The sequence below is a fragment of the Eriocheir sinensis genome, chromosome 30 (genome assembly GCF_024679095.1).
Source record: "Eriocheir sinensis breed Jianghai 21 chromosome 30, ASM2467909v1, whole genome shotgun sequence".
Taxonomy (NCBI): Eukaryota; Metazoa; Arthropoda; class Malacostraca; order Decapoda; family Varunidae; genus Eriocheir; species Eriocheir sinensis.
Genome location: NC_066538.1, coordinates 16,239,687 through 16,254,866, shown reverse-complemented (window position 1 = coordinate 16,254,866; position 15,180 = coordinate 16,239,687). Strand labels below are relative to the sequence as shown.

The 15,180-nt window shown below is 48.1% G+C and overlaps 1 protein-coding gene across 2 annotated transcripts in view; it reads right to left on the bottom strand.

Annotated features, from left to right (window-relative positions):
* LOC127005651 (uncharacterized) overlaps nt 1-15,180 on the bottom strand; it is a 108,985-nt gene that overhangs the window by 10,008 nt on the left and 83,797 nt on the right. For both annotated transcript variants that reach the window (XR_007758775.1, XM_050874714.1), the window contains exons 3-8: nt 7,218-7,478; nt 5,849-6,799; nt 5,320-5,553; nt 4,141-4,419; nt 2,384-2,620; nt 1,798-1,964 (exon numbers count right to left, since the gene is read on the bottom strand). Coding sequence is in view for 1 of the 2 variants with exons in the window: in XM_050874714.1 (XP_050730671.1) it covers nt 1,798-1,964; nt 2,384-2,620; nt 4,141-4,419; nt 5,320-5,553; nt 5,849-6,799; nt 7,218-7,478 (2,129 nt within the window). In the remaining variant the exon portion in view is untranslated. The remainder of the gene's footprint in view (nt 1-1,797; nt 1,965-2,383; nt 2,621-4,140; nt 4,420-5,319; nt 5,554-5,848; nt 6,800-7,217; nt 7,479-15,180) is intronic.

The window sequence follows — 15,180 nt, the reverse complement described above, 5'->3', positions numbered from 1 at the left end:
ATTCATCCACTACACTCATGTTAACCTTTTCTTGTATGACATTGATTTTGATCCTCTTTCTGCTTATCATGTGGGTGTGTGAGCCTGGCAATGTCTGGGAATATGAGCCATGGTTTTTCACATTCATAGAGCAGAAGACTTGTCAAACTATCACTAGGCTCACCAAACTACCCATGGAAATACTAACATACCTCTACCATAGCCTTGTCAAACTATCACGAACCTCATAAATCTACCCATGGAAATACTAACACAACCTCCACCAAAGCCTTGTCAAACTATCACTAGCCTCATAAATCTACCCATGGAAATACTAACACAACCTCTACCAAAGCCTTGTCAAACTATCACAAGGCTCATCAAACTACCCATGGAAATACTAACATACCTCTACCAAAGCCTTGTCAAACTATCACTAGGCTCATCAAACTACCCATGGAAATACTAACACACCTCTACCATAGCCTTGTCAAACTATCACGAGCCTCATAAATCTACCCATGGAAATACTAACACAACCTCTACCAAAGCCTTGTCAAACTATCACAAGGCTCATCAAACTACCCATGGAAATACTAACATACCTCCACCAAAGCCTTGTCAAACTATCACTAGGCTCATCAAACTACCCATGGAAATACTAACACACCTCTACCATAGCCTTGTCAAACTATCACGAGCCTCATAAATCTACCCATGGAAATACTAACACAACCTCTACCAAAGCCTTGCCAAACTATCACAAGGCTCATCAAACTACCCATGGAAATACTAACACAACCTCCACCAAAGCCTTGCCAAACTATCACAAGGCTCATCAAACTACCCATGGAAATACTAACACAACCTCCACCAAAGCCTTGCCAAACTATCACAAGGCTCGTAAATCTACCCATGGAAATACTAACACAACCTCCACCAAAGCCTTGCCAAACTATCACAAGGCTCGTAAATCTATCCGTGGAAATACTAACACAACCTCCACCAAAGCCTTGCCAAACTATCACAAGGCTCATCAAACTACCCATGGAAATACTAACACAACCTCCACCAAAGCCTTGCCAAACTATCACAAGGCTCGTAAATCTACCCATGGAAATACTAACACAACCTCCACCAAAGCCTTGCCAAACTATCACAAGGCTCGTAAATCTATCCGTGGAAATACTAACACAACCTCCACCAAAGCCTTGCCAAACTATCACTAGGCTCATCAAATTACCCGTGGAAATACTAACACAACCTCCACCAAAGCCTTGCCAAACTATCACTAGGCTCATCAAATTACCCGTGGAAATACTAACACAACCTCCACCAAAGCCTTGCCAAACTATCACTAGGCTCATCAAACTACCCGGAAATACTAACACAACCTCCACCAAAGCCTTGCCAAACTATCACTAGGCTCATCAAATTACCCGTGGAAATACTAACACAACCTCCACCAAAGCCTTGCCAAACTATCACTAGGCTCATCAAACTACCCATGGAAATACTAACACAACCTCTACCAGCCTTGTCAAACTATCACAAGGCTCATCAAATTACCCGTGGAAATACTAACACAACCTCCACCAAAGCCTTGCCAAACTATCACTAGGCTCATAAATCTATCCATGGAAATACTAACACAACCTCTACCAAAGCCTTGTCAAACTATCACTTGGCTCATAAATCTACCCATGGAAATACTAACAGAGCCTCTAACAGTCTAACATAGCCTTAACAAGTGTAGGTGTGTAAGCCTCGAAATGTCTAGAAATATGACTCCAGGTGTGCCGCCCGGACTCAGCTCACCGGTGGTTGTAGTACATGCGTGTGGGGGTGAGGATGGACTTCTGGCTGAGTCCCGTCGCCTCCAGGAACTTCTCGTACTGGCCACTGTTGGAGCCACTATGGGAGGTCACGCCGCCCACCAGGTTCTCCAAGGCCTCCCGCTGCGCCTCCTCCCGCCCCCGCCCGTCCTGGAGGTGAAGGAAGCGGTTAGTGGTGTGTGTGTGTGTGTGTGTGTGTGTGTGTGTGTGTGTGTGTGTTTTATCTGTTGTTGTTTGGGATTTTGTGTGATTTTACAGTTTGTTTGTGAGTTTGTTTTTGTATGGGTTGTTTTATGTTATCAAAGGTTATTGTTATTACTGTGTTTGTTTATGTGAATTTGTGTGTGTGTGTGTGTGTGTGTGTGTGTTTGTTTGTGAGTGTTTTGTGTTTTTATTGAACTGTATTAACGTGTGAAATGCTGTTTTTTTATATTTTTTACTCTGTTCCTGATCCATGACTCCCTGGTGCAGTGGTTAGCGTGCCTACCTATGAATCCGTGAGCCCAGGTTCATATCACGGCCACTTTACATCCACATAAACATATCATCCATCTCATCCACCTCCTCACCTTTGTCTCCGCTCCATCTCCACACCTCCTCAGCTCATGGACAGGCCGGTTTTCCTTCCCTCTCCCCCGCTCCCCGGCCTCCTCCTCCTCCCTCTCCCGCTCCTCCTCCAGCTCCAGCGAATCGAGGGTGAACTCCTCAAAGTTCTCCGTCATGTGGTCACCGTCGGTCTCCATGATGAGATTGATATTGTGGCGGGAGCGCGGGACATTCTTGGCGGCGCGAAGGGTCTCGGGGTGCTGTTGAGGAAGGGCAAAGGGGGTTATTGTAGTCTCCTCAAAGTCTCAGCTTCTATAGTGTTGTTCAGGTTGTTGTCTGCACTTATGATGATGGGGTAGACAAACAATGAATAAACTAAAGTCTGTATATTCTATGGAAAGTAACAGAGCATGAACGTATATTAGAAGATTAACCCGGTATCAGCGTGGATCATGTTTCTTAATGGTCCCTCCAAGCGAGAAAAATGAGAAAAAATCACCCCTCACACAAACCATTTCATAATATATATCAAAGCATTTGTGATCAGATTATGTATCATCTATTTTTTGGGGTTTATATCATGGCACAAATTTGGCCCGTCGCTGCTACACGGTGAAGCCACAAATTTGGCCCGTCGCTGCTACACGGTAAAGCCACAAATTTGGCCCGTCGCTGCTACACGGTAAAGCCACAAATTTGGCCCGTCGCTGCTACATGGTAAAGCCACAAATTTGGCCCATCGCTGCTACATGGTAAAGCCACAAATTTGGTCTGTCATGCTACGGTAAAGCCACAAATTTGGCCCGTCGCTGCTACATGGTAAAGCCACAAATTTGGCCCGTCGCTGCTACATGGTAAAGCCACAAATTTGGCCGGTCGCTGCTACATGGTAAAGCCACAAATTTGGCCGTCGCTGCTACATGGTAAAGCCACAAATTTGGCCCGTCGCTGCTACACGGTAAAGCCACAAATTTGGCCCGTCGCTGCTACACGGTAAAGCCACAAATTTGGCCCGTCGCTGCTACATGGTAAAGCCACAAATTTGGCCTGTCGCTGCTACATGGTAAAGCCACAAGTTTGGCCCGTCGCTGCTACACGGTGAAGCCACAAATTTGGCCCGTCGCTGCTACACGGTAAAGCCACAAATTTGGCCCGTCGCTGCTGCACGGTGAAGCCACAAATTTGGCCCGTCGCTGCTACACGGTGAAGCCACAAATTTGGCCCGTCGCTGCTACCGGGTTAAGGTGCCTATACCCTGAACTAGTGTTACCCACATGTAGGAACACCAAACACTAAAGAAGGTCACCTATTTATGAGGACAATATATGAGGTGCTTTCATAGTCTTTAGTTTGACAGCTTACTAACCAAGAGCGTTGAATTTTTTTGAGCTCCTACATCTGAGTTTTCAAAGGTTGTATTAATCTCCATCAACAATACTGTGAATGATTTGTCTGTTTTGACCCGTTTTTCAAGGCATAGTTGGTTGGTTTTGTTGATTTTATTTTAGAACTTTTAACGAATGAGTTTGTAATATGTTTCTTCTAACTAACTCTGTCCCCAGAAAAATATAATAAAAAAAACAAACTGGCCATATAAGTGTTAATATATACTAGTGACGTAAAAAATAAATAAATAAATAAATAAATAAAAAAAAAAAGTGCAGGATTTTCACCAGCACCACAAAACAGTTCATGGAAATCCCAGCAACTTCGACAAGAGGCTTTTCAAACAAGTGATCTGGGGTTCTGAGACATTTAAGAATATGGGCCCCAGACTCACCCCATGATGGTGCCGCCCCTCAGACGTTGGTGGCGATTCAGGGGAGGCGTCCAGGTTGGTCTCCAGTATGCCCCGCCCCGACGGACTCCTGGGGCTGCGGTTCCTGGCATTTCTCCGAGTGTTCCTGGCGTTCTCGGGGCTCCGGTGGCTCTCCCTCTCCCTCTCCGCCTCTTCCACCAGTGTATCCTCCGCCTCGTCCACCTCCTCCACGTCCTTGATCAAGAGTCCCGAGGAGAATTCCACGTTGGAGTAAATGTGTTGGTCATCAGGAACATCCACCTGGGAGAGGATAAATTGTATTAATGTATGAAATGCTATTGTTTTTTTGCTCGACTTTTTTTTTTTTTTTTTTTTTTTTTACAACAAAGGAGACAGCTCAAGGGCACAAAAAAGGAAACAATAATAAAAAAAAAGAAAGCCCACTATTCGCTGCTCCTAAAAAGAATCCAAAGAGGTGGCCAAAAGCGGGGTCAATTTCGGGAGGAGTTCAAGTCGTAGGCAGGAGGAAATACAATGCCTTCCTGGTACAGTGGTTTGCGTGCATACCTACAAATCTACAGGCCCAGGTTCGAATCCCGGCCACTCTACATCCACATAAACCACATCATCCACTTCCTCACCTTTGTCTCCGATCCGGCTCCACACCTCCTCAGCTTATGGACAGGCCGGTTTTCCTGCCCCCTACCCCTCTCCCCGGCCTCCTCCTCCTCCTCCTCTCACTCAGAAAGCCCATCATTCACCTCATCTGTCTGTTCATCTGTCTCTCTGTGCCTCACCCTTCACCCAGTCTGTCAATATATCTACATGCAATCTGTCTATCTACACCTTCTGTCATTTAATCCGGTCAGCCTGTCTATCAATATTTACGGTAATCTGCAAATCTCACAGCAGTTGATTACAGGCCAAGTTTATTCAAGGTGTGTGTGTGTGTGTGTGTGTGTGTGAATTGTAAAAAAAAGAAAATCTGATCATACAAACAAAAAAAATTAATATAAAGAAAAATAAATGAGAAAACTTCGCTGCCATATGAAGAAATTAAAAAAATGCCAAAATATTTATATAGAAGCAGTTTGTTTGGAAAGTTGGAATCATACAAAGGAAAAAATAAAGGTAAAAGAAACAAAAGGAAAGAAAAAGAAGAAAAGTCGGCGACAAAGCCTTCCCCGCCCCGCGACTCACCCAGTGGCCGGAGTCAGAGTCGGGGTTCTCCGTCACGGCCCTCAGTATGACATAGTTGTCCTCCTCCTCCTCCCCGTCCTCCCGCTCCTCGCCCTCCTCGGCTCCACTGCCCACCTTGCCCTTCCCCGGCGAGTGCTGGAGCTTCCCGGCGGGGGAGGTGTCGCGGCAGCTCACCATCTGGATGTTCTCGTACTCGTGGTCACTCACCGCGTCGCTGTTGTAGCCGCTCGTCACCTGGGAGACATGTAGAAGGGAGGCGTTAGACTGGGTGTTGATGATGATGGGCTTTATAGAACAATAAAAATTAAATTAATTATATATACAAACACACAGACATTTGTTTGGACATGTATACAAAAATCATTTGAGTGTGAGCCACAATGTGAAACAAGTAGTTGCTGCTTGATGAAGTGGGAAAGTAAAGACACGTTTTAGTCTGAACAGTCTCAGGTAAGTACAGTGTATCCCCCTCCCGGTGCCCCTGCCCTCCCTGGCCCTGGCCCTTCCCCTTCGCGGGCGCGGCACCCACCTCGTACTCGTCCATGATGTAGGACTTGGTGCTGCGGTCGTCGCGGCGCGCCGAGTCTGGGGAGCTGGCGGCGTCGGAGACCACGGGCTGCTGCTGCTGCTGAGACGGTGTCGGGGACAGGCCCTCCTCGAAGCGGCGCGCGAGGCGGATGACCCGCGGCGTGGGCGGCTTGAGGGTGGCCTCGGGGGAGGAGGGCTCGCTGCTGCCCGTGGTGTTGGCGTCGGACTCCTCCTCCAGCAGGCGGCTGATGGTGGACACGATGGTGCACTTGCCGTTGTAGCTCCTGACGATGTGCTGCGTGCGGTGGGGCGGCAGCTGGCCCCGCCCCGCCCGCGCCGCCGCCGTGCGGGGCTTCTCAGCGATGGGCGGCTTGTGGAACACGCGGTCCGTGGTGGCGCGGATCAGCGCCACGTTGGGGTTGACGGGCGGCGCCGCCCGCTGGCCGCCCTCGCCGCCGCAGCCACGCACGCTGACCTGGTACACGGCGGGCGAGATCTTGGCGTGGTGCCGCTCCTTGCCGCCGCCGCTGGTGCTGGTGCTGGTGGTGCTGCCGCTGATGAGCTCTGACACGCTGGTGGCGACGCGGATCACGCCGGCCGAGGACTTGCGACCCGGGGGCGAGGAGGCGTGTCCCCCTGGGCCGGAGTAGGCACCGTCCTCAGCCTCGACGCGGCTCACCTTGAGGCGTGGCTCGCGGCACTCCGCCTCGCACGCTGAGGCCTCGCTCACCTTCTTGAGCCTGTTGATGAGGCGGCGGTTGTCGCGTCGCAGACGGTCAATTTCCTGCCGCTGCGCCGAGATGACGTGGTCGCGCTGCGCCAGCTGCCCCACGATACCCTTCTGCTCCCGCCGCAGCCGCGCCTCCAGCAGCAGCAGCTGACTGATCACCGCCTGCAGCTGCGTGTCCTTCTGCCGCCTCAGGCCGGCGATCACGCGCCGGCTCTCCTGCACCTGCAACAGTCAAGGGGGGGGCGGTCACCACGGGGCAGGGCGGGGCGGGGCGGTAACCCGCCACACCACCACCTGCACGGCAGCCGCAGCCACCCGGGGCAGTCCGGCAGGCGGCAACACCTGCCCATGAACCCCGTGAACCCCTGCCGCCGCCGCCGCCGCCAGTTCTGGGCGACACCGGCGGTGGCGGGGGTTTCGAGGCCCCGGCAAACCCTCGACTCCAGGGGTGGCGCCCCGCCGCGCAGGCAACACACACACACACACACACACACACACGAAATAATTCATGTCCTAAAATCATACACAATTTTAGAGATAAATACGATAAAACGGCTTAAAAACGGGATTCAAGCAGCTTCGCTCATTCCTGTATATATTAGGTAAGCGCGCACACACACACACACACACACACACACACCTTGTTCTGGTAGACGGCCAGCAGGTGGGCCATCCTGCTGTAGGTGAGCTGTTCCATGCCCGCCGCCCCCTGCTGGTGCTGGTGCTGCCGCCGCCGCCGCCGCCGCCCGTCCTCCTGCTGGCCATGCTGATGCTCCTCGTCCTCCTCCTCCTCCTCCAGGCTGCTGTGGCCCACCAGGGTCTCCGTGTCCTCCTTCTCGGCCGCCTCCCCCGCCGAGGACAGCTGACCTTCCTGCTCCGGCTCTTCGCCAGACATCGTCATCTGCCGGGACAAACACAACACACATTACTGACTCGCCCACCACCAGACCTAGGGGCACATCCTCATTTCGGCGTCCAAGCCGGGGGAATGGAATAGACTCAGCAATCACATAATTAGTGCAGGGACGATAGCTTGTTTTAAGAGTAGACTGGATAGCTACATGGACGAAGACGACAGGTGGCAGTGAGGTGTGGGTGCAGTAAGGTGGCAGGGTACTGGTGCGTGCATAGTACCGCCGGTAAAACGAGGATCAAGCCTCTACCTGTAACCCCTGAAACTACACCTCACCCACCGTGAGTAGTGGGGGGGATTCTGGAGCTGCCCTGTGTAGGCCACCCGGCCTCTTGCAGTTTCCCTATGTTCTTATGTTGTTCTTATTTGACAAGGTTTTCGTAGTGGTTTTGGGCATTTCCAGGGGTAGTTTTATGATCCTGGTGGACCCTACCTCTGTGTACAATGAACGTCATAAACCACTCATAAGAACCTTTCGGCCTTTGGAAATAGGGCGGAGACGTCTGGGAATGCCGATCTTAGTGCCTCCACTGGGTAAAATTTCCGTGTATCTTCAGTCAAACCACGATTTCCGCTGGCGTGGTTCTCATATTTCCGTGGTTTTCTGACGTGTCCACGATCTTCCAAAGCTACGGTAGATTTCACTGAAGGACGACGGTATTACTCATCATCATCAGCAGCAGCAATAACAACAAACAAATGAGAACCAGGCCAGCGGAAATCGTGGTTTGACTGAAGATCCACGGAAAATTTGCCCAGTGTAACAGTCCCTTTAACCCTTCCTTTCCTCGCCTATGTCACGCACTTCAGGACTCAGGATTCAGCACCACGACGATGACCACCACGAGCACCACCACCACAACTACCACCACCACCACCACTGACCGACTGAGCTGACCCATCATGACCCTTTACACCTCCTCTGACCCCCTTCTCCCCCCCCTCCCTCCCTCCCATTTCAATCTCCACCCACTTTTTTTTACAGGAAAGGAAGGAACTCAAAGGGCAGAAACAAATAATGAAAACAACAACAAAAAATAGAATTGAAAATAAATAATAGACGAGAGAGAGAGAGAGAGAGAGAGAGAGAGAGAGAGAGAGAGAGAGAGAGAGAGAGAGAGAGAGAGAGAGAGAGAGAGAGACCGACCGACCATCAAAGTAAAAAAAACAAAAACAATAATGAAGAAAAAAAGCAACATAGCCTAATCTTAAGTCATATAAAAAGACAGATAGGAAAAAAAAACAGGTGTGTGTGTGTGTGTGTGTGTGTGTGTGTTCACCTGTCTACACCTGAGACCTCATTCTACGCATTCCATGGCATTGTCTTGTGACCGTGACCTTCCCCCCCCCCAACCTAGGCCTCTCTCCTCCCCCCCTCACCCCTTCTATCCATCATCTATCTCCTCCATTCCTCCCCATATTCCTCCCCTTCACTTTTCTCCTTCCTCTCATTCCCACCTGGTAAGACACGTAGCAATGGGTTCAGGTTGGATAGATTCAGATCCAACAAAGGCATTAGCAAGAATAGGGAAAGAGGGAGACGGGAGGAGAGGAAAGGGGCTGGAGGAAAAAGACGATAGATAGATGGTGTAAGGGAGGAGAGGGAGGAGGAAAGGGGGTAAGGGAAATAGAGGGAGAAAGGAGGAGAGGAAAGGGACTGGAGGAGGAGGAAGAACTTGGGCTCGATAATAGTAGATAAATGGATTAGATTTGACCGGCCTCTTGCAGACTCCTTACGTTCTTATGTTATGTGGTGGGAGTCAACACGATGGATATATACATTCAAGAGGAGGTTGGATAAGTTCATGGACAGTGAGGATAAGATACGGTGTGGGGTTAGGTTTACAGGAGATGGCCCTTTGCGACCTCCTTCTTTTTCTTCTTCTACCTCTCATTTTCTCTCGCCTATCTCCACCATCTTTTCTCTTCTTCCTCTCCCCAAGTTCTTCCTCATACTCTCCTCCCTTCTTCCTCTCCCTTCTGCATCTTCCTCCTCCTTCTTTTCTTCTTCTTCACCTCTCATTTCCTCTCGCCTATCTCCTCCATCTCTCTTCTTCCTCTCCCCAAGTTCTTCCTCACACTCTTCTCCCTTCTGCATCTTCCTCCTCCTTCTTTTTCTTCTTCTTCTACCTCTCATTTTCTCTCGCCTATCTCCTCCATCTTTTCTCTTCTTCCTCTCCCCAAGTTCTTCCTCATACTCTCCTCCCTTCTTCCTCTTTCCCTTTCCTCTCCCCTTCTGCATCTTCCTCCTCCTTCTTCTTCTACCTCTCATTTCCTCTCGCCTATCTCCTCCATCTTTTCTCTTCTTCCTCTCCCCAAGTTCTTCCTCATACTCTCCTCCCTTCTTCCTCTTTCCCTTTCCTCTCCCCTTCTGCATCTTCCTCCTCCTTCTTCTTCTACCTCTCATTTTCTCTCGCCTATCTCCTCCATCTTTTCTCTTCTTCCTCTCCCCAAGTTCTTCTTCATACTCTCCCTTCTTCCTCTTTCCCTTTCCTCTCCCTTTCTGCATCTTCCTCCTCCTTCTTCTTCTACCTCTCATATCCTTTCTCCTTCTTCCTCCCTTGACTCAATCTCTCTACACTGGAGAAAAGACGCCTACAAGGGGATATGATTCAAGTTTTCAAGTACCTGAGTTCAATAACGTCGATTATTCCAAATTCTTTCAACTACAAACCAACTCAAGAACTAGAAATAACGGTTTACCCATTCAGTCGAGTCGATGCAACACAGACATCGGAAGGAGTTTCTTTTCGAACCGAGTCATCCGCCACTGGAACAATCTTCCCCCAGAAGTAGTAAATGCGAATACCATCAACTCCTTCAAACATCGAATCGACCGTCATTTCGTTGCGTCAGGAAAAAACTGAATATCGAGGTGCTTTCATTTGCTCCCCAGGCCCCAAGTGGCTGATGAACAGATTAAATCACCAAAGCGGGTAACCTCGTAATGAGCTTTCTGTTGCCTGCGTTTCCATGTTTCCCTCCCTCCCTCCTCCCCTCTTCTTCTTTTGACCTCCGTATTGCATTGCAGGTCCTCCTCTTGATCATCTCTTCTGCTTACTGACACACTTTGCTTTTGAATGGCGTTACACTATTTGCCTTACCTCACTGTTCCTATGCTCTCTCCTCTCCCTCCCTCACTCCCTTCTCACCTACCCCAACCCAGTCCTTCCTTCCTCCTCCTCCTCCCTCACCCTTTCTACCCCCCGGAAGGGTTTGGAGGGAGGAAGGACAGGAGGGAGGAAAGGGAAAGAGGAAAGAATGCCCCTGGGGACCTCGCAAAGCCCCCCGTGGACCATGAGTCACACACACACACACACACACACACACACAGGCATATACACGATGAATCACGTCCAGTCTACATCAGTGCCCTTGTGTGTGTGTGTGTGTGTGTGTGTGTGTGTGTGTGACAACTTTGACCCTCCCCTATTTAACTCCTTTTTTTCTCACCCCCTTCCTACCCCCTTCTCCTGCCCCTCTCTTCCCCTTTCTTCTTCCCCTTTCTTCTTCCCCCTTCTCCTTCCCCCCTTTTCTTCCCCCATCCTTCCTCTTCTTCCCCTTCCTTCCATCTTTCCTCCTTCCCTCCCTCTCCCCTTCCTCTTACCTCCCTTCCTTCCCTTCTTCCTCTTCTTCCCTTTCTTGCCCCTTTACCCCCTCCTTCCCCCTCTTCCTCCCTCCCCCTTCCCCCCCTTAGCCGGCGACCTCATGACCTCCATGCATGACCTCTACGGCTCGGACAATGACCTCCCCCCTTCCCCCTCCTACCCTCACCCCCGATGACGAGTTCTGCCCCGCCCCGCCCCAGCAGCCCTCTTGACCTTGTTGTGTGTGGGTCAAGGGGGGGAGGAGGGGGGGGAGGAGAGGAGGAGAGGTGGGAGAGAGAGAGAGAGAGAGAGAGAGAGAGAGAGAGAGAGAGAGAGAGAGAGAGAGAGAGAGAAAGTAAAAAAAAGTCAGCCTATACACTACTCCACCCTTTCCTCCTCCTCCTCCTTCTTCTTCTCCCCCTCCTCCCCAACAAAACCTAGACGGATTGGGGGAGGATGTGGTCTCTCTCTCTCTCTCTCTCTCATAAAGCGTTCAATGCGTCAAGGACTTGGGGGTCAAAATCGCGTCAAACCTCAAATTCTCACAGCAATGCATCGATGCAGCAAATAAAGCGAACAGAATGTTGGGCTTCATTAGAAGAAACTTTTTATTCAAGAATAAAGATGTAATACTCCCGCTCTACAATAGTTTAGTCAGACTCCACTTGGAATATGCGGTACAGTTTTGGTCTCCCCACCATGCAAAGGATATTGCTAAATTAGGTGTTCAGCGTCGGGTAACAAAAATGATCCCTTCCTTGCGCAACAAATCCTACAAAGAAAGGCTTTCCACCCTTAACATGTTCTCTCTTGAGAAACGTCGCCTCCGAGGAAAACTGATCGAATGTTTTAAAATACTTAATGGTTTCACGAATGTAGACAGATCAACATTGTTTATGATCGATGACACTTTGCGTACGAGGAACAATGGCGTAAAACCCAATTTTTTCTTCACCAACGTTGTAGTGCGAGAATGGAATAAGCTCCCACCGTCAGTGGTCCAGTGTAACACGATTGACTCCTTCAAAAACAAGCTCGACCGTCACTTCCTTCAACTTAATATCAACTAGAGTTGAAATGCAACGTTTTGGAGCCATCTGATTAATGTAGAATCACTTAGGTTTAAGGACAGACCACCTAGTCTGGACCATGGGGTCTGTGTGGTCTGATTTTCGATGTAAATCTCTCTCCAGTCAGCCATTTAGTCAGTCAGTGTCAGTTATATCTGTACAGTCTGTTAGTCATCCAGTCTTTTTCCTTTGTCAGTCAATCAATCACCTCAGTCAGATAGTCAGTCAGTCATACCCAGTCACGCTTCAGTTAGTCAGTGTCTTCTTTACACCTCATACAGTCACGTCAGTCAGTCAGTCGAGTTGATGAGTTACGTGTCAGTCAGTCCACAATATACCAGTCACTTCGCTATAGTCTGCAAGTCATCTAGTTTGAAATGGATCCAAATATCGTAGTTCAGTTATTTCTACAAGTCACGGTCAGTCAGTCAGCCCGTCAGTCGGCAGTGTCACTCACGTAGGTACTGTTAAACGCTTCCATCCCTTACATCAACTAATCCCTAAGGCCAAAAAGGAGATCAGTCGGTTCTTGTGAGTAGTGTTTTAGGTTCATGGTACAAAAGAAGGCTCAAACTACCATCAGGGTCATAAAACTACCCCTGGAAATGCCTACAACTCCTGCGAAAGCCTTGTCAAATACATGTGCTTGGGAGGTGGAATGTTTAACCCGTCCGCTGCGATTGACACGGATTTGGCCTTCACTGGTAGCCTGGTAACATATAGTCCCAGGTTTTTCTCTGCTTCTGTGGTGGATAGTGGGGTGTTTCCCATGTGGTACTGGTGTGCTGGATATCCCCTCCCAAGGTGCAGGACTTTACATTTTTCTTCATTGAATTGTAGCAGCCACTTTTTGTTCCATTCCTGTAGCTTGGCGAGGTGTTCTTGTAGGAAATACGCATCCAAGGGGTTAAGAGTACGACCCTCAGTCCGTATCGTCAGTCATCTTTAACAGTCTGCCAGTCATCCAGTCCCCAAACCCCATACACTTCCTTTATCTGTCCCCATCTACTCTCCCGCCACCCGCGCCCCGCCCAGAAATAGGACAGCAACAAAATACTAATCCTCCTCTTCCTCTTCCTGCTCCTCCTCCTCCTCCTCTCACGTGAATGACAAAAGTATGATCTATTTATCTATCTATCTAATTATCTCTATCTCTCTCTATCTATAAATACACAAACGTTTCACTGTCCAGGTTTAATCATTATCATCATCAGCAGTCATTATTATTTTACTTTAAGATTAAGGATTTTCCCAATGTGCTCCACCTTGCCCTGTGCTCCATCCTGCTCCGGCAACTGCTCCAAGCCTCTAGCCCGTATTCTTAAGTACCGGCGCGGGAAAATCACCCATGAAAACCCGGATAATCTTCTCTGTAGCCTTGGGAAAGTCTTACAGTGGGAGCCCGAGACGTTAAGAATACGAATTGCTATCTCGTCTATCTACCCTTGCATCAGCAGGATATGTAGTAATTGTTATAGTAGGATATGTGGCAGGGATGAATGATGAGATATAGAAGTTAGGCAGCTCCAGAGTGTTACCAGTGAAAGGGGTGAGGGAGTGAAGGCAATGAGGAACTCTTGCATTAGTAGGCAGGACGCAGCCTTCTTTGTTTACTCACGCCCTCTCTGTTCATGACTGACGTTCCTGCGAGGCGACACTACAATGGCAATGTCTGTATAATCCTTCCATTAACCGTCATTTCTACTCAACTTGACGCGATGTTCATGGCCACGATGCAATGGGAAACGCTTTAGTGTGTCAGGTATTTGTTTCAAAGGTAAAGAGGAACCTAACCTAACCTAACCTAACCTACCTAACCTAACCAACCTAACCTAATCTAACCTAACCTAGCCTAACCTAACCAACCTAACCTTGTCTAACCTAACCTAACCTAACCTACCTAACCTAACCTAACCTAACCTTACCTACCTAACCTAACCTAACCTAACCTATACCTTCCATACTCTCTCTCTCTCTCTCTCTCTCTCTCTCTCTCTCTCTCTCTCTCTCTCTCTCTCTCTCTTACATTAAAGGATGCGGCTCAAAAAAAAAAAAAAAAAAAAAAAATAACGCTACTCGCCGCTCCCACAAAAGTAAAGAGTAGCCTAAAGAGGTCAATTTCGGGTGGAGAGGTGTCTTGATACATTTATTTACCTTGTTTATTTCATCATCATACGCCATTTCTAAGCGTGTATCGATCTTATTAACTCATGACTAATACTTTTTAATAGACGCTAAAGAATTACTGGGATAGGAAACGCTTTGGTGTGTCAGGTATTTGTCTCAAAGGTAAAGAGGTAACTTGCATTCTCATTTCCTTATTTATGTCATCATCATATGTAATTTATAAGCGTGTATCAATCTTATTAACTCATGACCAATACTTTTTAATAGACGCTAAAGAATTACTGGGATAGGAAACGCTTTGGTGTGTCAGGTATTTGTCTCAAAGGTAAAGAGGTAACTTGCATTCTCATTTCCTTATTTATGTCATCATCATACGTATTTTATAAGCGTGCATCGATCTTATTAACTCATGACCAATACTTTTTAATAGACGCTAAAGAATTACTGGGGTAGGAAACGCTTTGGTGTGTCAGGTATTTGTCTCCAAGGTAAAGAGGTAACTTGCATTCTCATTTCCTTATTTATGTCATCATCATATGTAATTTATAAGCGTGTATCAATCTTATTAACTCATGACCAATACTTTTTAATAGACGCTAAAGAATTACTGGGATAGGAAACGCTTTGGTGTGTCAGGTATTTGTCTCAAAGGTAAAGAGGTAACTTGCATTATCTTTACCTTGTTTATTTCATCATCATACGTATTTTATAAGCGTGCATCGATCTTATTAACTCATGACTAATACTTTTTAATAGACGCTAAAGAATTACTGGGATAGGAAACGCTTTGATGTGTCAGGTATTTGTCTCGAAGGTAAAGAGGTAACTTGCATTATCTTTACCTTGTTTATTTCATCATCATACGTATTTTATAAGCGTGCATCGATCTTATTAACTCATGACCAA